The following is a 24,974-nucleotide window of genomic DNA, read 5'->3' on the forward strand; positions in this document are numbered from 1 at the left end:
TACATACTCAGATTCCGGTGTCCGTCAGGTCCCCCGCCGTCTGCTTCCCGCACTGACTGAGTGCCGGCCGTAAAGTGAAAGCAGAGCACAGCGGTGACATCACCGCTGTGCTCTGCTTTTACTTTACGGCCGGCAGTCAGTCAGTGTGGGAAGCAGACGGCGAGGGACCTGACAGACACCGGAATGTGAGTATGTACTGGTTTTTTTTTTCTTACATTTACGATGGTAACCAGGGTAAACATCGGGTTACTAAGCGCGACCCTGCGCTTAGTAACCCGATGTTTACCCTGGTTACAAGCGAACGCATCGCTGGATCGGTGTCACACACACCGATCCAGCGATGACAGCGGGAGTTCCAGCGACAAAATAAAGTTCCAAACGATCTGCTACGACGTACAATTCTCAGCGGGGTCCCTGATCGCTGCTGCGTGTCAGACACAGCGATATCGTATGGATATCGCTGGAACGTCACGGATCATGCCGTCGTAGCGACAAAAGTGCCACTGTGAGACGGTACCCTTAGTTGGCTGACTGGCTTCTGGAATTTGGATAATATAAGAAATAAATGCTACTATGTAACAAACAATTGAGGATTTTGCTCCAAAACGTCTAAACGTCCCCTGATACAATATATGCATAGCATCAATGTAACAAGAAGTCGCAGACATGAGGATTCCATGTGAACCCTAAGTATATTCCTGCAGACTTCCCACACACACAGAACATGCGGCGCGGCGGTTTAGGAGCGCAGTCGAGCACACACACGCACTCCACATTAACTCCGGCACGCACACACAACACACATTGCATCCAGCTCACATCCCCACATTGTTCCTATCATTACATCTAATTGGTAAACATGATTGTGGAGCTGGGAGAACAGACACTTAACGAAAAGCAACAAAAAGGGAAAAAATGAAGTGAGAGAGAGTGTGCAGACCCCAGGGAATTACCAAATCAATTAACAACTAATTCAGGATGTAATTTCCGGATTGCCTCTTAGCACAAAACTGTATCTTTAATTTCTCAAGCAATAAGCATCATCCAGAGAGAGGGCTCTAACACACACTGACGCTTCAAATGAGTTTACAAGTATCTCTTTTTGATTGGCTATATAACATTATTTTCTTCACAGTTCGTTGACACTGCTGCCGAGTGCTTGGAAAGATTTAATTATACTGGTACAATCGTTAGCAGCTTTCAGTCCCATCCACAAGGACTCGTAATGAGTCTCTGTGACTCAACCAACGCTGGGTGACCAAATTATATGCGGCAAAGAGATACAATTCCGCTCCTAATGGGAAACTGTTTATGGGCCCCATTTAATAAAGATTTGTCCCAGAGGCTCTGGCGCGAGGCACTGGAAAAAAATAAATAAAAAAAATAACGCACAAACTTCTGTCCAGAGATCTGATCTATCTCCGGTGACAGCGGGCAGGGAGTCTGTATAGAGTCCTGTATCGCTGGTTTAAGCTGGAGCTGTCACCAGTTTATTTTGGAGCATTTCATAGATTTATGGCCGACTATCACCTTAATTATTAATGTACTAAAATCTACTCATAATTCTGATTTGAGATCTTCTACCGTTTTACAAAGCAGAGACCCTTGGGGATTGTCGGCAGTACGAGCACCTCACAGAGAAGCATTGCACTCTCCATTATTACAAGAAAAATAACATATGAAACATAGCTCAAAAATATCGATTGCGTCCCCCAAGAGCGTGCTCCAAAGACCTGCAATGCAGGGAGATGTGAGGACACGTACGGGCGTATGAATTGCAAGCTCTGTTCTCCAGTCCATTGTCCGTGGGTGCATCACGGGGGCCAATCCCGAGGTGGGGGGGAGCAGGCACCTCGGCAGCTGATACCTCACGCGCCACCTCCCATCTGCCAGCAGGAGCTGCATGTCACCTTCCTTGCCTCATTTGTACCTCATTAACTGCCTCTGACTTAACAAGATTTATGCAAATGGCACCAGAGGAGCCTCTGCCTCCCACTGCAATCAGGCGCTCTCTATGTACGGCTCTCTGCAGCCAGAAGTGAGACAAGTCGCTACGATGCAAAAGTAAGGACCTAACAAACAGTGCAATGGCGTCTAGAGTCTTAGGCTGTGTTCACAAGTAGCGTTTTCCGGCAGCTTTTTTCTGCAAATAAGAAGTGGAGTTCAAGAGTAACCAGTGAAACGCATGAAATGTCAGAAATCCCATGCACAAGCTTTTTTGTTTTAAATGACGGCAGCTTGTCACTTCTTTCAGCGTTTTTACAACACTTTTTCACCCAGAAAAAGCAAGTGCAAAAAAAAAAAAAGCTGCAAAAAAACCCAAAACCTCGCAACAAGTTTTGCTCCGTTTTTGGTATATATATATAAAAAAAACTTTATTAAACCCCTACTGCAGACGAATGCAATGTAATCCGTACCTTAAAAAAATGGCAGCTAAAAAACAAACCTGTTTAGAACGCAGCTTTTTTTACTGCCAAGAACGCAGGCGCTGTCTTCTAAGTCCTCACCCCTCTCTCTAAATATGTAATTATGTATGTTATGTTCCACAAAAAAAAGATTAGACAAGACAAACATGTTACAATATACAAAGAAGGGTTAAACGGATCTGTTGTTTTCTATTACATTTCCGGATCTCCGATGCCTATGGATGAAAGGACTTCAGGAAAAGTCATTTTTACATTTCATCTACTCCATTACGCGACTCACAAGACGAGCATTATTGGGAAGTGCGGCTAAAAGTCTCCATAGACTGGGAACGACGTCCTTTTGGACAATCGTGAAGTAGTAATCTGCTAGTAATCTATCTTCCCGTAGAGGAAGAATCGCTGGTGTCCTCACACGCTGTTACTGCAATTTGCCTGTGATGTGGGACAGTCATGGCTGCCGCATGTCAACTACCCCAAAAATAATCAAAGGGATGTTGTGGGGGTCTTCGCTTCTGCCACAGAAATCTCATTGATAAATTAGTTCACAACACTATCTGCTGAGGACGGCGCCTAATGATCAATTTATCAGCTTGAAAAACCTTTGGAAAGTTCCATGCTGTCATAATCGGTGCTCGTCTATACGGCGGCATCGACCTATACAACAGAAACCAAAACTCCTGTCGAGCTCTTAAAGACTCCCTGATGTCTGCTCAGACAGGAATCACAAGTTGTATATCTGCTTTCTCCCTTGTTACGGAGCACTCGTACTCTCTCTGGATCCACACCAAAGCCTTTCGCCCTTGTTAGGCCACCAACGGCCTCTCTTGGGCTAACGTTTCCAAGCCTCCGCTCCTGCTGACTCTACCTCATCACCCCATCCTTTTCCCTCCGCGTCACCAGAAAGGATTAATTAAGCCCGTTCATTAGGGCTGTAAACGCTCACTCGGGTAATGGAGGCCTAAATGAAACTGAACCTAATCAAAAGGTACAAGTACTTCATTAGCAAATTACAAACAGGGTCTTGCAGCTGACACGTTCAGTGTGGCTAATTGCCCATCGGCCGTCAGAGGGGGGCTCAGATTACCAGCCAAATCAAGCCGGTGCGTGGTTATCGAAGGGGGGCTCCCAATCCCCCAGCAGACAGGCACAGAGAGGCCCAATCAAAGCTTTCTGCACAAAGGCGTCACTTTGAAGCTGCCTAGGCCTGGCTGCCTCCCCCTGAACAGCTCACTTCATTAGGGCCTGTTGTCACATGGCGGATCCCCTCCCCCTCTCACACCACCTCTTTATCCTAATGATCCCATTTTAATGTGCGCAGGATTCGTGCCTAATTGATGTCAAGTGAGCAACTCTTCCACATTCGGGGAGGGGGGCATCAAACGCGGTGCAGAGAGCGGGGGGCTCGGAGACGAGACCCCGAGCGTGGGCTCCTCTAATTACACACTGGAGCCTGGCGGAGGGAGGCGGAGGCAGGGAGGAAGCTTACCTGTTTAATTGGTATTGCTCGCCCGCTGCCGATGCTGTCTGCTCTGCTCTCTAGACCTTTCTTATCTTTGTCTGGGTCGCTCCCTTTTCGAGACTGAAAAGCAAAAGTTCACATCCCGTTAAAACCTCCACAAACACAGAGCGTCCGCTCTCCCGGCGCGCCTCCCGCCCCCCGTCAGCGCAGTCTGCTTCATTTAATTTGCCGTGGACACAGAAATAAGAACAGCAAGGTTAGATTGCAAGCTTCGGCAGAAAATAGTTGCCTTCCTGTACCTCTGCTACTCAGTCAGCAAACTGCTCCTTAACCCTTCAGGAACATTGCACGGGTACAGTGCGAAACGCGTTTCCATTATATTAGCAATGCATTACCTACCGGGCGGGTGATGGAGTGGATGGCGGGATATAATTATTTAGACATTTTGCTTGTATTGCAGTTTTATAAGAATAAATCGTGCTGAGCGAGATCTCGCATCGATTCCGCAGATAACTTCATAAGCAGGTTACATATCAGAGACACGCACGGACCTACCGCAATTTGGTGCGACTATAGAATAAAAAAAGGCGACCTGTTCCAAGTGGTCAAACCGTACAATGTCCACGTCAAATATAAAATATTTATAAGGCAGAGAGGAAGTGTAACGATAATTGTCATGTCAATGACCATAACGACACGGTCCACCAGATCGATCCTTGTCTGAACTGATGCCAAATCAGGTATAAGGTGTTAATCGTTACCGGTCAATTGCTTACTGGCAATCGCTTTGCATGAAGGCATTTTGGCATCGCTGGGCCTGTTTAATGTGATTGAAAGATGAGTGAAAGCGCAGATTGATGGGGGCCATCTGCAGTCGTCTCCCAAGAACATTTACCAACATGCTGATAATGATCCAATTAATATAATCCAGCACAAGTCATACGCTATGTGACTAATGTAGTCACCGATCCTCCCGATCATAGCTACAGAATATCACTGCCGGGGTCCCCATCACTGTATACGCCATGAGGTGCTCCCAGCATATACACGAGATTCCGGAATTGTACTCCATATATGACTGCACACTCTAATATACTCATGGAATTTACTTTTTTCTATTATATATATTTTTTTTCTTTTAAACTGCAGACGTACATCTGTAAAACACTCAGTTGCATCTAGGCTGTATGTCTGGCATAGAAATTGGCCAGTGTGGTGTGAACACAGCGTATAATGGTTGTTAAGTAAACAGTGAAGAGTAAAATTACAGGGTTTGTCAACTACGAGGACAACACCTTCTAGATCACAATGTTTGGCCCAGAGAAAATAAAAAAGCCTGTTGTCACCTCCCATGCCGGCACTGTTCTTGTGGTGTTGGCACTCACGGTCCATGGGCTCTTAGGCGGTTATGACAACTTGTGAGCCTGGTACCCAATCAGCACTGGTATCACTGTCCCCGCCTTCAGACAAACCGAACATCAAGAGGAAGTGAGAGAGTTGCCGCAGCCCCGACTTCCTCTTCATATTTGATTTGTCCGAAGGTGGGGACAGTGATGCCAGTGCTGATTGGGCGCCGTGGTCACGTGTCGTCATAACCGCACGAAAGCTCTGGGAATGCAAGTGCTGACACCACGGGAACGGCGTTGGCACTGGTGAGTGAAAGCTTTTTTATTTTATCGGGTCCAAGCGTGGGATATGAGAAGGGGTTGTCCAAGGAGTGCACAACTTCTTTTAAGGTGCACAATATTTGTTTGAACTGAAAATGGGTGTCTGGTCTTGTTGAAATTGGTCAACATCAGGGCCCCGGCACATGACCGTAAAAATTAACACTCATCCCCCATATTATTTTATGGGGCCGTGCACACGTCCGATTTTTTCCTTGCATAGAGAAATATGGAGTGCACTCTACGTTGATAGCAGGGAGTGCAGATTGAACTGTGAAACCCAAGTAGCAGATTAGTAGAAAATCAACCGCACTCACATAAAGGATTTCAGCTTGATGATGGTTTATTTAACACAATAGTTCTGGGTAAAGGAGGAAGAAAAGTGACATGTAGTGCTATAAAAGCTTGACGTGTCGACCCATCCCGGGTCTTTTTCAAACTTGTCAGTATGGGGAGCGTGAGAATATAACAGAGTTGTTAATTGCATTTGATTGATTTATATTTTGCCAGCGACAAATGCAAAGATTCGTGCATCCATGACTTGATGTATATATTCCGCGATGTATATATTCGTACTTTATATTGTATCTGCACCACAGTTCTTTGCCTTATATGAATTCACTCATTGTATATTTTGTAAAGCACATTAATTTCTGTTATATTCCCACTCTCTCCATAGCGACAAATTTGAGAAAGACCAGGGACGGGTTGAAACGTCAAGCTTTTAAAGCACTACCTGTTGCTTTTCTGATCCCTTACCCAGCACTATGGTGAACTGTTGTGTTAAATATACCAGCATCAAGCTGAAATCCTTTGTGTGAGTGCATGCGATTTTCTACAAGTCGATTTTTTTCTTGGACAGACTTGAAATCGCGGCATGCACGAGTTACATCAGGTTATCAGATAGCTATTAGCCATTCAAATCTATGGGTCAGTGGAAAAAAATCGTCCCGCAACATGAAAACGATTCCAAGTGTGGTAAGATTTTCACATAAAGACTCAATGGAGAAGGTAAAGATTTTTATTTCTTTCTTTCTTTAACTCTCCTCATCTTAGAAAATCTTATTACACTCTGATCACACTCTAATCAGAGTGTGATGTGCATAATTGGACCGTTTTTTTTTTCAGATGAGAGAAAAACAATTGTGTGACCCCAGCCTTAGCCTAAGGGCTCACTCTCATCTGCATAAAAAGAAATCACTGATTTTGATCCAGAAAAATTAGGACGAGTGTTGGGCGAGTACAATGTGATGTTTCTTAACTAGCAGGTATATGACATGAGTATGCAATGCGTTTTTAACATCATCTTTCACATACAGTAATCTCTATGTACAGTTAGGTCCCATATATATTTGGACAGAGACGACATTTTTCTAATTTTGGTTATAGACATTACCACAATAAATTTTAAACAAAACAATTCAGATGCAGTTGAAGTTCAGACTTTCAGCTTTCATTTGAGGGTATCCACATTAAAATTGGATGAAGGGTTTAGGAGTTTCAGCTACTTAACATGTGCCACCCTGTTTTTAAAGGGACCAAAAGTAATTGGACAATTGACTCCAAGGCTATTTCATGGACAGGTGTGGGCAATCCCTTCGTTACGTCATTCTCAATTAAGCAGATAAAAGGTCTGGAGTTGATTTGAGGTGTGGTGTTTGCATTTGGAAGGTTTTGCTGTGAAGTAAACATGCGGTCAAAGGAGCTCTCCATGCAGGTGAAACAAGCCATCCTTAAGCTGCGAAAACAGAAAAAACCCATCCGAGAAATTGCTACAATATTAGGAGTGGCAAAATCTACAGTTTGGTACATCCTGAGAAAGAAAGAAAGCACTGGTGAACTCATCAATGCAAAAAGACCTGGGCGCCCACGGAAGACAACAGTGGTGGATGGTCGCAGAATAATCTCCATGGTGAAGAGAAACCCCTTCACAACAGCCAACCAAGTGACCAACACTCTCCAGGAGGTCGGCGTATCAATATCCAAATCTACCATAAAGAGAAGACTGCATGAAAGTAAATACAGAGGGTTCACTGCACGGTGCAAGCCACTCATAAGCATCAAGAATAAAAAGGACAGACTGGAATTTGCTAAAAAAACATCTAAAAAAGCCAGCACAGTTCTGGAAGAACATTCTTTGGACAGATGAAACCAAGATCAACCTCTACCAGAATGATGGCAAGAGAAAAGTATGGCGAAGGCGTGGTACAGCTCATGAACCAAAGCATACCACATCATCTGTAAAACATGGCGGAGGCAGTGTGATGGCTTGGGCATGCATGGCTGCCCGTGGCACTGGGTCACTAGTGTTTATTGATGATGTGACACAGGGCAGAAGCAGCCGAATGAATTCTGAGGTATTCAGAGCCATACTGTGTGCTCAGATCCAGCCAAATGCAGCAAAACTGATTGGTCGTCGTTTCATACTACAGATGGACAATGACCCAAAACATAAAGCCAAAGCAACCCAGGAGTTTATTAAAGCAAAGAAGTGGAATATTCTGGAATGGCCAAGTCAGTCACCTGATCTCAACCCAATTGAGCATGCATTTCACTTGTTATAGACTAAACTTCAGACAGAAAGGCCCACAAACAAACAGCAACTGAAAACCACCGCAGTGAAGGCCTGGCAGAGCATCGAAAAGGAGGAAACACAGCGTCTGGTGATGTCCATGAGTTCAAGACTTCAGGCAGTCATTGCCAACAAAGGGTTTTCAACCAAGCACTAAAAATAAACATTTTATTTAAAATTATTGAATCTGTCCAATTACTTTTGGTACCTTTAAAAACAGGGTGGCACATGTTAAGAAGCTGAAACTTCTAAACCCTTCATCCAATTTTAATGTGGATACCCTCAAATGAAAGCTGAAAGTCTGAACTTCAACTGCATCTGAATTGTTTTGTTTAAAATTCATTGTGGTAATGTCTATAACCAAAATAAGAAAAATGTTGTCTCTGTCCAAATATATATGGACCTAACTGTAATTTAAAGATAGTTTTCTAAATAATAAAACACTTTTATATAGATAGATTAAAAGATACAGACCGAGGGAGAGAGACCTAGCGTTCAGATATTTAATAAGATCTGTGGAGCTTATCCGATAGCTTTTCAGGAATAAAATAAAAATGGCATGGGGTCCCCCCTATTTTTAATAAACATGCTAAGGAAAAGAAGACAGCTGTGAGGTGGTCTTATTAGTCTGGGAAGTGGCCAATAACCATGGAGCTTTCCAGCCTATTACGATCAGCTCACAGCTGTCTGCTTAATCTTTACTGGTTACTAAAAAGGGGGAACCTAAAAAAAAATAAGAATGAGGGGTCATCCCCACCAATATTTAATAACCAGCAAAGGCTAAGCAGACAGCTGCGGGCTGATATTAAATAGGCTAGGAAGGACTAAAGATATTGGCTCCTTCCCAGCCTAATAGGACCAGCCCTCAGAACAAACAGAAATGGCACATCCATTAGATACCCCAATTCTGGCGCTAAGCCTCGTCTCTTCCCGATTACCCTGGTGCATTTACAATCGGGGTAATGGTTTTGCGGTTGATGTCAGCTTTGTAATGTAACCCCGAGCTCAAAAGATAGAAAAACACACACACACAAAAGTGATTTATTTGAGAAGAAAAAAAACACTCCCAGACAATTACCCTCTTTTACCCATTTATTACCATTAAAAAAAATAATCCACAGGGTCTTGCGAAGTCCATATGGAGGTCTCACAACAATTCCCGCATTCTTCAGTCTCCAGTCTATGGAGCCCAGTTCAGAGAATGCAGCTCCATAGACCGCTGCTGCAGCCACTGCTGGTTCTCACGCTGCGTAGCGCTTGAACCCGACTGCGGTGACATCAGTAAGGTTATCGCAGTCCACAGCTGCTACACTGCGGCAACCTTACTAATGTCACCACTCACAGCGTGAGAACTTACTGCACAGTGTGAGAACCGACAGCAAGCTCTCGCGCTGCAAGCGGTGATGTCAGTAAGGTTAACTGCGATAACCTTACTGACGTCAACGCTTGTCACAGCAGCAGGTGTTCTCGCACTTTGCTGTGTGTGAACTGGCAGTGGCTGTAGCTCCAGTCTATGGAGCTGCATTCTCTGAGTGGGGCTCCATAGACTGGACAAAGAAGATGGGGATCATCATGGTACCTCTATATGGATTTCAACAGACTGTGGATTATTTTTTTGTGGTAATAAATGGATAAAAGAGGGTAACTGTAGGGGAGTATTTTTTAGAAATAAAGGATGTGTGTGTTTCTTTGTTTTGACTACGGCGTCAGTAATGGGGGTGTTTTATAGACGATTCTCCATTACTAACCTCTGGGCTTGATGTCAGCAGACATTACACAGCTGACATGAACCCCAAACTCATTACCTCGATTGCCAAAGCACCAGGGTAATTGATAAGAGCAGAGGTTAAGCAAAATAATTGGGCCACCTAATGGATGCGCCATTTCTGGGGTAACTAAGGGCTGGTGGTCTTATTAAGCTGGGAAGGTGCCAATATCCATAGCCCTTCCTAGAGTATTAAAATCAGCCCGCAATTGTCTGCTTAGCCTGTGCTGGTTGTTAAAGGGAACCTGTCACCCCCAAAATCGACGATGAGCTAAGCCCACCGGCATCAGGGGCTTATCTACAGCATTCTGTAATGCTGTAGATAAGCCCCTGATGTATCCTGAAAGATAAGAAAAAGAGGTTAGATTATACTCAACCAGGGGCGGTCCCGCTGCGGTGGGCGTTGCGGTCCGGGGCCTCCCATCTTCTTACGATGACGTCCTCTTCTTGTCTTCACGCTGCGGCTCCGGCGCAGGCATACTTTGTCTGCCCTGTTGAGGGCAGAGCAAAGTACTGCAGTGCGCAGGCACCGGGAAAGGTCAGAGAGACTCGGCGCCTGCACCCTGCAGTACTTTCCTCTGCCCTCAACAGGGCAAGCAAAGTACGCATGCGCCGGAGCCGCAGCATGAAGACAAGAAGAGGACGTCATCGTAAGAAGATGCGAGGCCCCGGACCATGACACCCATCGGACCAGACCGCAGCGGGACCGCCCCTGGGTGAGTATAATCTAACCTCTTTTTCTCATATTTCAGGATACATTGGGGGCTTATCTACAGCATTACAGAATGCTGTAGATAAGCCCCTGATGCTGGTGGGCTTAGCTCATCGTCGATTTTGGGAGTGACAGGTTCCCTTTAAAAATAAGGGGGACGCCACGTTAATTTATTTTAGGGTCCCTCATTTTTAATAACCAGTAAAGGTTAAGCAGAAGGCTGTGAGCTGATATTAATAGACTTGGAAGTTCCATGGTTATCGGCACCTTCCCAGACTATTAACACCAGCTCACAGCTGTCTGCTTTCCCTCAGCTGGTTATTAAAAATAATGAGGACCCCACACCATTTTTTTTCATTTTTATTTATTAGTTAAATCCAAATACAGAAAACTACACGTGAAGCATTGATTATATATCTCATTGGCTTATTTCTAGCTATTTATTCTATATAGATATCTATAATATCAATTCTATTCTGACGTTTCGGGCTGTGAATTTACCGTACCTAGCTGATGAAATGTCAGGTTTCTTTTGAGTTGCGAGTGTAAAAATCAAACACATGGTCCATGTGCCATGTGATTTATTTCTTGCACCCATCGTCTTGCATTGACGATTCTCGTCCGATATACGCAGCCACCCGAAGCAAGCTAAGATTTTTTTCTCTCATCCAGATGAGAAAAAAAAAAATCACAGAGCAGCACAGAATCATTGAATAACATTAGTCAGACAGCAATAAGATTTTTATCGGATTGCACTTGTCCGATTTATACGCAGATTAGTACGAGTGTAGAGTCAGCTAAGAAAAGCCCACATCCTGATAGGAAGAGGAAATAATTTCTTGTGGTCACTCATTTCAGTGTAATAACCGTGCCTTGGTTCGCTAAATGACACAGGACAAAAAATATCAGTGTTACAACCAACTGTAACATAGGCCATATCTAAACACTGATAAGTTATGGGGCACGGGGCATTTCTGGGAAAGGGTTACGTTTGTAATTGGGTTGCGGTGAAGCTAGCTCAAGAGTAGGATTTTGTCCTGTCTGATAATTTCCAGTGGTGATAAGCTGCAGAATGAGGTAACGGGGTCAGCCACATTACTTTATCAGATGTGTTGGGGACCTGATTTAGTGTATGCTTATATAGATATGACAGGTTCTCCTCCTGCTCTGGTTAGTGCAGCAATACTCAGACTGCACAGATCTCAAGTCCATACAATGGCTGCTGGTGGAGGAGCATGTGACCGGACCTGTGCTCAGCCTTCTCAAACAGAAAAGCAGCTTTCCCATGGCTGGTGGAGGAGCATGTGTGACTGGAACTGTCCACAGCCTCCTCCAATAGAAAAGCGTATTTCCAATGGCTGGTGGAGGAGCATGTGTGACTGGAACTGTCCTTAGCCCCCTTCAATAGAAAAGCAGCTTTCCAATGGCTGCTGGTGGAGGAGCATGTGACCGGACCTGTCCTCAGCCTCCTGCAATAGAAAAGCAGCTTTCCCATAGCTGCTGGCGGAGGGGCATGTGACCGGACCTGTCCTCAGCCTCCTCCAATAGAAAAGCAGCTTTCCCATAGCTGCTGGCGGAGGGGCATGTGACCGGACCTGTCCTCAGCCTCCTCCAATAGAAAAGCAGCTTTCCCATAGCTGCTGGCGGAGGGGCATGTGACCGGACCTGTCCTCAGCCTCCTCCAATAGAAAAGCAGCTTTCCCATAGCTGCTGGCGGAGGGGCATGTGACCGGACCTGTCCTCAGCCTCCTCCAATAGAAAAGCAGCTTTCCCATAGCTGCTGGCGGAGGGGCATGTGACCGGACCTGTCCTCAGCCTCCTCCAATAGAAAAGCAGCTTTCCCATAGCTGCTGGCGGAGGGGCATGTGACCGGACCTGTCCTCAGCCTCCTCCAATAGAAAAGCAGCTTTCCCATAGCTGCTGGCGGAGGGGCATGTGACCGGACCTGTCCTCAGCCTCCTCCAATAGAAAAGCAGCTTTCCCATAGCTGCTGGCGGAGGGGCATGTGACCGGACCTGTCCTCAGCCTCCTCCAATAGAAAAGCAGCTTTCCCATAGCTGCTGGCGGAGGGGCATGTGACCGGACCTGACCTCAGCCTCCTCCAATAGAAAAGCAGCTTTCCCATTGCTGCTGGCGGAGGGGCATGTGACCGGACCTGTCCTCAGCCTCCTCCAATAGAAAAGCAGTCTGAGTATTGCATATACTAAATCATGTCCCCAACACATCTGATAAAATAAAGTGGCTGACCCCATTACTTCATTCTGCAGACAGAGGTAGACTGTAATGCAGAGGCTATAGGAGGCAAACGGTGCTAAATTTTTAATGAAACCCAACTGCAAAAATTCTTTTTAGGCCCAAAGAGATTGTCCATGAAAGTAGATAACCTCTTTAATGAGTTTTGCTTTTTTGACAACATTAGTGCATAGGCTAAAATAGTAGAAGAAACTATAAATCTGCCTCTAATGGTGGACACAGGTTTAGACAAATCTAGGTAGGTGAAATAAAGGGAGCCTGTCAGACAATCCATGAGGCTCTAACCACAGGCACCATGTATGAAAGATCAGCTACTGCAATCTTAATATCTTTGTATTACTGTAAAATTTTTCAAGTGTTTCAAATAAGAACGTAGCTGAAAGTGGAGCTGGGGACGAGGCGATTAGTCTGAGACTGGTCCCCCGGCTTCTTCCTGCCTCTCTCCCTATATGTGTGTATATGGAGAGACCCATCAGTCTATCGGAGCGTGTGGGAATGGCCGGCGGGGACCTGCTTCAAACTAGTCCCCTTGCACCCGGCCGCTCTATCTGCTTTTCTCTGACATGTTGCATCGTTTCTCAGTAAAATATATACGTTTAGATTGCAGGAGTCAGCCTTTGATTTATGCTTATACTGTAACCATCATTTTAATTTTTATGTAATAAATTAATAGTGCACATGCCAATAAGAAACTTCGTAATAAATCTCAAGGAAATCTACTTGTTTCTCCACCAGTACTGATCATCACTCATTCTCAAAATTCTCAGTTCACAGGTAAAATCTGTATTCATTGAAGACAGACTGTTACATTACTGAGTCAAAGTAGTAAAACACGGGCACACTCATACAATGAAGGATAGGAGGTGCTCAAGTAGGGCGTCCAGCCCGAAGTATCCAAAATAGAAGAGAAACTTGGCCCTCAAATGGAAGTGTAGCTTGAAACAGTATTCATTTATTGTTCATCCAACAGGCAAAAAAATTGAACATTTTCGGTCCACATCCGGACCTTCATCAGAACAGATTACTTGTCTAGTAGATAATGTTATTATCCTGCCGTTCACATATCCCCATGCGCTGACACACACAGGACTCACCGCGGCATCCAGGCATTTTGAAATCTTTTGTGGATCTGCAAACGGCAGGATAATAACATTATCTGCTAGACAAGTAATCTGTTCTGATGAAGGTCCGGATGTGCACCGAAAATGTTCAATTTTTTTGCCTGTTGGATGAACAATAAATGAATACTGTTTCAAGCTACACCTCCATTTGAGGGCCAAGTTTCTTTTCTATTTTGTTACATTACTGAGACAGATGACAGATGCGGATTGTGAGATTCTATGGAGACTAGAACTGGAGAAGGGAGAGGAATGGGGAAAACTTTATCCTCCTCCTCCCCCCCTCCCTTCTCCATAGAATATTATCGGCAGCACCTGCCATCTCCTATTGAAGTTATGTAACAATCCGTCTTCACTGAACACAGATTTTACACATGAATTGAGAATTTAAAAAACAACTGATCGGTCCTGGCGGAGAAAGAAGCGATTTCTTTGACCAGATATATTATGTTTCTTATTTTCATGTGTACTACTGATTTATGAAATTAAAACTAAAATGGTGGTTACTCTAAGTGATCCATGGACTGCCAGTGGATCTCCTGACCCAAACTCATAAGCATATATGAAGCACTTGAATTGGGGTCAAGTGACCCATCGCCAGTTAGTACATCGTGGCTCGTACTCGTGACAAATACACGTGTGAAGCCGGTCTTAGATAAATGGGGCTTTGACCACAATTAAGATATATTAAGAGATGGATATTGACCATGAGTCTCTGTTTTTCGTATTAGTGGCCAATAGCGGCAGCGTACCATATGTTCACACATTGGAGCTTTATAATAAGGATGGAGCCGTAAATGTATCACTCCAGTATCCATCCCCGACAGCTTCAGCCCACTGCTGAAACATTAACAATCCCCAGGGATGCGCTATCAGTCCATACATATCCTTGTACATCCCAGTGATTTGTCATGACTTCATTATAAAACACTAAATTATATTTTAAAACTATCAAAACTAAATTATTTTTATTCCGGTGTTACGCAAGTTGTATAAAAGTCTGGTTTCGCTTGTGCGGCCCAAAAACGATCGCTGGCATTATATACAATCGCATGCGCGTTTCCTAAACCAGCTGAAAGTCTTGATTTCTGCTGCCACCAGGTGGAAATCCGCTTGAACTGAAAAAATTTAAAAAATCAAGTTTAACCACAATTGTGGTACACAAACATGGAGGCCAAACTTGTCCTAGGTGGTGTAAGTGTAAAAAAGTCAGCGGTGCCCGTATCGATAGTTTGTGATTTAGCGCTGGATTGAAGGATGGCTATATGGAGATAAAATAGATGTCATCACCAGTGGTGAAACTTGAACCTGATGGGCCCCAATGAAAAAAATGCAAAGGGGGACATAAATGGTCTTTTTATATAGGAAAAGGGACTTGTGGGGCCCCCTAGGCTCCAGGGCCCGAGTGCGATTGCAACTCTTGCACCTATTGTGGTTACACCCCTGGTCATGACTAATATAAAAGACTTTGATTGACCTCCATCATTTCACCAGTCCAGAAATCATCCAAGCGCTGTGTACCTACCGTGAAGAGGTTAGAGCGCCGCTTCGACTGTTTGCGCACCGGAGTGGGCGTGCTGGCTGTTGGGGGTACATCAATCCGCAGCTCTTTCTGACTAGTGCTGGGAGTGGAAGGGACTGACGAAGAATAGTCACTCAGGCTGCCTCCTCCATTACTGGTCTGTGCAAAGAGATCATAAGAGGGCATCACAAAAATGTGCATGCTGGGACTTCTAGTTCGCCAGTAACTTGATATGGAAACACTGCCCATACTTGCTACACAAACATAGTATATCTTGGACAGTCGTTAGTTGGTAGCAATGTGATGATAGATTGCAACAAATTGATAAGAACGCACCTGGCTAATATGTACGGCTGACACTTGTGCGGAGCACACGGACGTGTGGCTGGGAGAGTTTGGTAGAGACTTGCAGGGACCAATGGAGAGCTGCTGCTTCTTACGAGTCGCTACGATCTTCTGGGCAACTGCGGAAAAAAAGGAGACAAACACAATTAACCAAAAATGGTTCCTGTAGAACTATAAAACTAATATAGAACATGCAATATATATCTCCAACACAATGGTTACATGGTCATGGACAGCAGAAGCCATGTAGGGTTCCCATATTCAAGATCCTATCTCAGTATGCAGTAGAAATGTAGTATAGTTCTATGGATTAGCTATATCGCTTACCCCATGTGAAAGGCATTGCAGTAGCTTAGCTATCCATGATTCTGACCAGTACAAGCTAACTGTCCCTATATGAGTGGTCAAAACCATGGATACCTGTAATGCCCTGCACATGGTAAGCGGCAGCGCATCAGAAGAACTATGCTACATTTCTAATTGGAGCAATTTGCTAATATTATTACACCTACTACACATTGTGATAGGATCTTGGCGATGTGAATACTCATTTAACCGTAAATTCACTCAAGTGTGAGAGAGAGTGCTGTCCGGGAGAAAACCGACATCATTCAAACTAATGTTATTCAATGGGGCAGTGCAGATGAGGGCTTTATTTTCCTTTTTCCAAGGGCAGAATCTGCATGTGAAAAAAAAAAAATTCGCAATATGCGCAAATTTCCTCCATGTGTCAGTTGAGTCTCATGCATTCAAGTCTATGGGTGTACAAAAATAAAAATCAGATTCCATAAAGAGCATCTGATTTTTATGGATAGATTGCAATTCTTTAACAAAAGAAACTATATTTAGTCTTGTAAATTTTGTATAAGTAACGATGTATGACGACGAGGGATAAGCAAAAAAAAAAAAATCATCTGAGTTTTCTGGATGAAACGCAGAAGATTTTTTTACAAGCTCGTGTGAACAAGGCCTCACAATGATGATGCTTATCCTGCCACCAGTAATCATTCCCAGCTGTCTAGACGAGTTCTATAGATTTTCTCGCTCTCTGGCTTCTTCATACCACTTGATAAATAATTGGAATTAGGGCTCATGCACACGGCAGAGCGCAGTACGAAGCCAGCAAACGCCATAGTCTGTATAGATATATTTACCACTAAAAGCAAGTACATATATACAAAGGGTGTGCAATGGAGTGTGCGGTATACAGAGGGGAAGCCCAGGACTAAACAGGGCCCATATACCAGTCAGTGTATGAGCCTTACATTTCACTAGTAGCAATAAACACTATGATCATCACATAAAAGATTGCAACATCCTCTTCCATTCCTCGACTAGTAATTACAGAAATACGATTAAAAAAATGCAAAAAACAGAAAAGAATAGGAAGAAAAATAAACTGGATATCCCCATAACATTAGCAGAAGTAAATGTGGTGTATAACAAATCAGAGTCCAATTTATGTGTATGTGTGTATATTATATATATTTATTATATATATATATATATATATATATATATATATATATATATATATATATATATATATATATATATATATATATATATATATACACACACACACACTTGTATACACATACTGTATATTAAAAGATTCTCACGAAAGGTAGCAATTTACAAAGTGCAGGTCCAACTTACGAGACTGCACCTTTAAGCGATCCCATTAAGCCCATCCATAGTTTTTGGAGCACAGTTCTCCGCCCCCATTGCCCCCTGAGCTCTGCTCGGCCAGAGCCATGAATCCTACATTAGCCATAAAACATCCCCCCCTCCCAAAACCTGACACTCTCTCCTGGCCTCCCTCCCTTTCTTGCAACATTAAAACAAATTTATCTTCATTTATGTCGCAATTACCTCTCCGGGTTGTTAATTTGCTGGAAATGGAGCTATTCTTTAATTGCTCCTATTAATGGGGGGATTTAAATGTGCTTGTAATAAGCTGTTACCTTCAGTATGGGACAAAGTCACCCACAGCAGATCAGAGGAGGGCGAGATTCTGCGGGGGAATCAAGTCTATGCTAAGACAAAACAGGGGGACGGTTACCTCTCAAATACGCCGATCTGTGAGACGCCCAGGGGTTAGTGGGCAAAGTCATGCAATCAGGTGCCAATGCTCATTACAAAGGGTTAATGTGGCAGCCGTCAGCTGCTTTCATAGGAACAGGAAAGAAATAACGTCATCATCAGATTTATTTTGCAAAAAAATAAAATAAATCAAATATAGACACAGAGAGTGTGCTAAATGTACCCGGACAGGGCGACTTCTACCCAGCGCGGCACCTCTCGGCCGCTTTTCCACCATTGCGTTAATTTACAATACGATTATATTAAAAATGTAAGCTGCCTTTTCTCAGAGCAATTTTCCTGTTAAACGTCTGTTTCCAGGGGACAGATCTTAGAGATGAAGCTCGGAGCGCCCAGAGAGATTTATAGCCGAGGAGGAAAGTCCTCCTACCCCTGATCTAGAGAGCTGATCCTAATAGCCCACGTTTATGGATTTATATGGCACTTAATGGGAAATTGCAGGAAAATAGGAGCAGAGTCAGCTGGAGACAGAATGTCACACAAATATGCAATTAATATAGTGGCCGGCTTCATAGTAATGTGAGCTAGATAGACAGGCGGATAGATATTGATTGATATATTTATGTATAGGCACGGGCAGATATAAGAAGAATATACATTTATATTCACCATGACACACGGCGCCCTACAAAACATACCCGTCCAATCTCACACACAGGCAGGGGTCACCCTACTGCTATTTCATAGATTAACGGGTCACAAGTTTCTTTCCTTGCTCCAAATTAATAGTTTATATTATATCCTTCCACCAGCCTGGGTAATTTACATGTACATATAGTAATTACAAGTGTGATCACTCTCTTTGGTTTGGCCAAAAAGAAAAAAAAGAGATCACTTTGTATGTAAAAGCAGCTTAACACATTGCCGATACATTAGGAAGGAAAAAGTTGTACAAAAATGTAAAAAGTAACGGAAAAGAAAAGTAGAAAACTAATTCTTAAATGGGCGGCACCAGAACTCTCGGAATAACTAGCTGTCACTTGGCTTTAAATGAAAAAGGATCCTAAAAAACGAAGATAGCAGCAGCTGAGACTGTGAGCAAGACGAGGTACTAAAGGAAACATGCTCTTTTGAGTACGCTTTCGTCTGGTTTACATCGATGCGTTTTTTTTTTTCATGCATTTGTCTTTTGGATGTACAAAAAAAAAAAAGTAGCTGACCACTTTTTTCCCTTCCAAAAAATGTTAAAATATAAAAAACACTATTTCCTCCATTTTTTTATGCAAGTTGTATCGAAATGTTAAGTACTACATTTAAAAAGTATACATTTTTTATTAATTCATTTCATTACAAACACACCGTCTGTGGGGGACAAATAGAAAGGCTTTACCACACCCCAACTATATCATGACACTGCCTGTAGAACCTAGCTAAAAAATATTATTAAAATAAAAAAATTTTTATATTTATTTTAATGTTACACGGGCTTATTACGTGTTCAACATAAATGTCAAAATTCAAAGAAAAGTAGTTTGACGTATGGCAATGATTGCACATGGTTTTAACCCATACGTCTGCAGATCTGCGAATATGAGAACCTAGCCTTAGTCAAGGAATGAATCTGAACGTAGCCTTAGTCAAGGAATGCATCGAAAAAGGACAAAATCCACAGTGAAATAAGCCAAGGTCCCATGGCAGAACTGACGATCTAGAAATTTGAAAATCTGACTTATGCAGATGTTTTCCTGATATATGTAGATTAGGGTCACATCCGTGTTATTGCATGGAATCCGATATGGTCGATGCAGGGAATTCCATCACAAATCTGCATCCCCGTGTCCCGGTTCAGGATTCGGTCAGGATTTGGCCACATTCACACATCTTTTGTACGTGTCCATGTAATGTACATCTTTATCTTGGACCCACAGCGTAACATTGGTCCATACACATTAATTTTAAAAACGGGTCAGTGTCTCCGGTCTGTGGGGCTCAGAGCAGGTCCTATTCTCATCCGTTCTGCGGATCAGACTCTGCCATTAAAGTCTATGGGGCGCCGTAGAAAATGGATGAAACATCAGAAGACAGAACAATGAAGCAAACAGTAGGCCTTCAAAGTCTATCAGTGTTTCACCTGTTTTCACTAAAAGTCAATGGATTAATAAATGTTCGGACAGGTTACCACTGGCTTTAGATTTTTAGAAACGGAAGAAAAAAACGGATGAAACACAGATGTAATACGGATACACGGGTGTGTGAATGTCGTCTTCAAATGTGGATTCCTCTGCCTTGGCGCTGATCTTCTGCCATGAGTTATTTCATATCCCATTTGCTTGTTCCTGAAAAAAATCTGCCCAGAATAATGAATTTACAGTGTGCTGATTCTGCATGAAAAAAAATGCGGATTAGCTCTATGGAAATACAATATGTTGATTCAGATTCAAGGAAAAAAGTCACCAAGAAAAAAACAAAACAGTGCACATGTAGTGTGGATTTCATCCTATGCACTGTAAAGTGTGACATCCACAGTAAAATCCCGAGGATTTAAAAGTCAGCAGCGCAGGTAAAAAAAAAAAAAAAAAAAAATAGAAATTACGTGCAGCGAGAGGATGAGATTTTTGACACCTTGTTCACTTTGCTGCTTCCGTGATCGGCTCCGGATTTTTCATCCCCAAAATCCAAATGAAAAATACAATAATTTAACACTAAAAACAATAATTTAACAGATAAAGGGCAACTGAAGGACTTCATAAAATAATTAAAAGTAGCTATAGCTTTTTTTTGTATTCATATTTTAGCATGGTAACCGCTTTCCTTTTTGGTTACATAACATATACCAATATTATCCAAATAATTAAAAAACAAAATTTGGACGTGGACTTGTTTTTACACAAAAATCGGATTTGAAAACAATGTAAAAAAATAATATCTGTTCCTCTTGGCATGGTTTTTAAAACAAGTTTTTCAACTATGCAGCATTTTTAGCCCACCATGTACACTGTAGGTGCCTTTAACTATTGAAATGAATGGGAAATCTGTTTACAGGGGATGCAGATTTTGGCACAGGTTCGGATAGAAATTGCACTTAAATTCTCAGTGTGCACATATCCCAAGAGGGGCGTCTATGTACAAATGCATACTGTCTTTATTTACATAGAATGGTAATAATAATCTACACATATTGGTATTAGCGACAGAAGCCCTAATGTCCAGTAATGATCAGATGTACCCACACGTCTGAATGTAGAGGTTTGGGCTCAGATGTTTGATTGTTTCTTCCCAGTGAACTGAGCAGAACACTAATCCCTTTCCTCAGATATCCAGGGTGGACAATGGTAAAACAGACTAGAATCACTACTGTGATCGGCTTAATGCACAAAAGAACATTTCTTCAATAGGGAATCTCTGCAATGAGTGGCTGATATCCCAGACTCACAGGCCAGATGCCAGCTTAAATGTCACTTTTCAGGGCTGAAGAATAAGATATCACCATGGCCTGTCACCAAAACCAAAGTATACGGCATATGCAATATATTAGAATATAGAGTATTTAAATAGTGTGTGTATACTGTGTATGTGTTGCAACATTTACACTGGCATATAAACTAGATCTCCACACATTACATAGAGAGGTTCTGCTGGAAATAATGTAATAAAAAATAATGCATCTATATATGTAACTTATAGGGAATTACTATCATTTTAATTGGTGTTTGACATCTACGAGACGTCATCATACCTTACAATAATGCAATTTTCCCATTTTTTTTTCTTTCATAAATGTTCCATAAAAACTAGAAAGGAACATTCTCTTCTGGATAGTGGTCACTTAAAGATATTCAAGACCCCCTTTTGGGGGCACAAAGACTATGTTTAGTTCTCGACTAGCGGATCATTCTGTCTATATTGTGTCAGCTTCATTATTGCATGAAAACCAGAAAAAATATAGACCCTTAAATAATTACTTTTATTTATATAACAAAAGCATAAAAGACTTGTAAATATGAATCACAAAGAGAACTCTCCGGGTATTCCAGGATCTTCATAGGCTATATGCACACGTTGGGGAATGGGGGTGCAGAATTGTCTGCACAAAATCCGCATCTCCTGGCAGAATCCGCAGGTGCAGATTTGCCGTGGATTTTATGCGGTTTTTATACGGAATTGATTCGGATTTTGTGCGTTTTTTACCACTGCGGATTTCTATAATGGAAGGGTGCAGAAACGCTGCAGATCCGCACAAAAGAAGTGACATGTGCTTCTTTTAAATCCGCAGCGTTTCCGCACGGGATTTTTACGCACAATCTGCAGGGTTTTTTTTTAACCCATTGATTTACATTGTACCGTAAATCACATCTGCAGCGTTTCTGCGCATCGTGTGCACATAGCCTTAGAGTTTGTTAACTTATGCCAGACAGTGAAACAGACAGACCTATCAAGTCCCTAGTCGTCCTTTTTCCTCACCCTACCTGGCAGCGGAGGATGGCACCCTAGTATTTTGGGAAATGGCACCCCCACTCATTGTCGGTTTCCATGATTGCCCCGATTCATTATTGCATGGTCCTGATGGCTATTTTAGCACTATTATTACCATTTTATTCACTATTTCATCCCTTTTCCTGCTGATTTATAAACACCGTGCTCTAACCTTGGTAAAGTTTATTATGTTATTCTTCTATATAAAGCAGTATACCATATCCTTGTACGCAGGTCTACTGTGACAATCTGAAGTGCAGATATAGGCACGTAATAAACTGAAAGAGGCCAGATGCAGGACGTGTGCCCGAGCCTGGCGCGGCCACTAGATTTAGCTCCACTATGCCGTTTCTTTTAATCTGTACAGCCACAAATAAGTCTCAGTAGGAAGATGGAGCGAGAAGTTTTCGCTCTTCTAAATGCAGCCAGAAATCTTCTCATCAACACATGTTTGGAATATTTATGGGTTTCGGATTATGCCACATTCACCATTAACATCCAGTTTTGAAGCTTCATTTTGCAGCTCTCTCACCCTTGCACAACTCAAAGCTCATCCAGACAGACAGGGAATGCTCAGAGGGCACATTAATATACCTCAAAGGTTACAAGACATGGCCTGCTGGCTCCTGCCTACTTATTTCATGGGTTATTACCAACCTCAGCAAATCAGCAATTTTTTTTACGAAGTGCAATAGCACCATCTGCTGTACACTGCAGGTATTGCCGCACATGGGAATGGTAGACTTCTGTGCACTCTTACGACTTAGACAGTCACATGGTTCCTACCAATGCTAGTTCATCTCATTGTAAAAATGGCAACAAAAGTACAATATAGGACCACAGCGAACAACATTTTTCTAATGACACCTTTCAGCTACATGACGACAGCTACCAAGTTGGAGACCACAATTAAAGGGAATCTGTCACCAGGTTTTGCTACCTCATCTGTGAGCATAATGCAGGAACAGAAACCCGGATTTTAACGATGTATCCCTTAGCTTACTGGGTGCAGCAGTTGTGACACAATTGGAGCTTTTAGATTTTGCATGAAGCAGAGCTGAGAAAGCTGCCCCCACCACACCAGGCTCTCTGTGTGCATTGTGTATTGACAGTGAGCTGCTTATCACAGGAGGGGGCGTGGTCGGACAACTGGGCACTGAGGCAAATAGTCATGGCAGCTATAATGTCCTAGCGACAAAGCCTCCTTTGTACGTAAACAGAAGCACACAGCCGAATAGGTGACACATCGCTGAAATCTGTGTTTCAGCCTCTATCTCCTACTTTCTTCAGGAATAGCAAAAACCTGCTGACAGATTCCCTTTAAAATAAGAACAATATTTTTTGAATAGTTTCCCATTATGAAGTGATGGCATATCACATATGACTGATAAGGTGCGACCTGTGGCACACCAACCGATCGTGCCACAACATCATACTCACAAGAATAAACTGAAGAGTATTGATTTAGAGCAAGGATAAGATGGGAACCCATTGTATGAGGGGGAAAAAAGTCAGTCCCAAAGATAATTTTGGAAAATACTTTTTGAGCTTATAGGCTGGGATCCAATTTCGTCCTCGGAGCGAAACATACTGCTCCTAGGCAAGACGGTTATTGAGAAGTCCTAAGCGATGACCACCTGATGTCCATAGTCCTTTCAAGCATTTTGTTGCGACCTGCAAATTTAATTAGCACCAAGTTAGGTTCGGATGTCAGAGCTGACGTCTGACATACAGAGACTTGTGAAATTATTCACCCCCATGGGCTTTTTATTTATTTTATTACATTACAACCTGTGTTTGTAATCCGACTTGTGTGATGCATCAGCACTAAATAGCCTAAGTTGGTGACATGAGAAAAATATCGGCAGAAATTAAATTGATAAGATCAAATAACTAAAAATTGTCATGTACATATGTATTCACCCCTATAGCTATGGAGCTCCTAAAAATTTCTGGTGCAAGCAATTACCTTCATAAGGCACATGCTTAGTGACAGGACGTCCACCTGTGTGCAATCTAAGTGTCACATGTCTGTCTGCATATAAACACCTGAGGCTGCAACACCATTAAGCAAGAGGCACCACTAACCAAACACCACCATGAAGACCAAGGAGATCTCCAAACAGGTCAGGGTGGGAATATACAAAAAATCCCAATTTCTGATGATCCCCTGGAGCCCATCAAATAGAAAGAACATGGTGCCACAACGAATATGCCAAGAGAGGGCCGCCCACCAAAACGCTCAGCCTGGGCAAGGAGGGCATTGATCAGAGAGGCAGCACAGAGACCAAAGGTAACCCTGAAGGAGCTGCAGAGTTCCCAAGCAGAGACTGGAGTATCTGTCCATATGACCACAATAAGCCATACACTCCATAGAGGTGGCCTTTGTGGAAGAGTGGGCAGAAAAAAGCCTTTACTTACACACAAAAATTGTACGGCTTGTTTTGAGTTTGCCAAAAGACATGTGGGAGACTCCCCAAATGTATGGAGGAAGGTGCTGCGGTCTTTGGAAATGGAACTTTTTGGCCACCAAGATAAACGCTATATCTGGTGACAAACCAATACAGCTCATCACCTTAAGAACACCATCCCCATGGTAAAAGATGATAGCAGGGACAG

The 24,974-nt window shown here is 42.8% G+C and overlaps 1 protein-coding gene across 8 annotated transcripts in view; it reads right to left on the minus strand.

The window, feature by feature from the left end:
* Window positions 1-24,974, minus strand: part of AGAP1 (ArfGAP with GTPase domain, ankyrin repeat and PH domain 1) — a 450,161-nt gene that overhangs the window by 148,939 nt on the left and 276,248 nt on the right. For all 8 annotated transcript variants that reach the window (XM_077272354.1, XM_077272355.1, XM_077272357.1 and 5 more), the window contains 3 exons: window positions 15,828-15,955; window positions 15,495-15,650; window positions 3,913-4,005 (listed from right to left, as the gene is read on the minus strand). In XM_077272354.1, coding sequence (XP_077128469.1) covers window positions 3,913-4,005; window positions 15,495-15,650; window positions 15,828-15,955 — 377 coding nt within the window. The remainder of the gene's footprint in view (window positions 1-3,912; window positions 4,006-15,494; window positions 15,651-15,827; window positions 15,956-24,974) is intronic.

Source organism: Ranitomeya variabilis, chromosome 7 (assembly GCF_051348905.1).
Source record: "Ranitomeya variabilis isolate aRanVar5 chromosome 7, aRanVar5.hap1, whole genome shotgun sequence".
NCBI lineage: Eukaryota > Metazoa > Chordata > Amphibia > Anura > Dendrobatidae > Ranitomeya > Ranitomeya variabilis.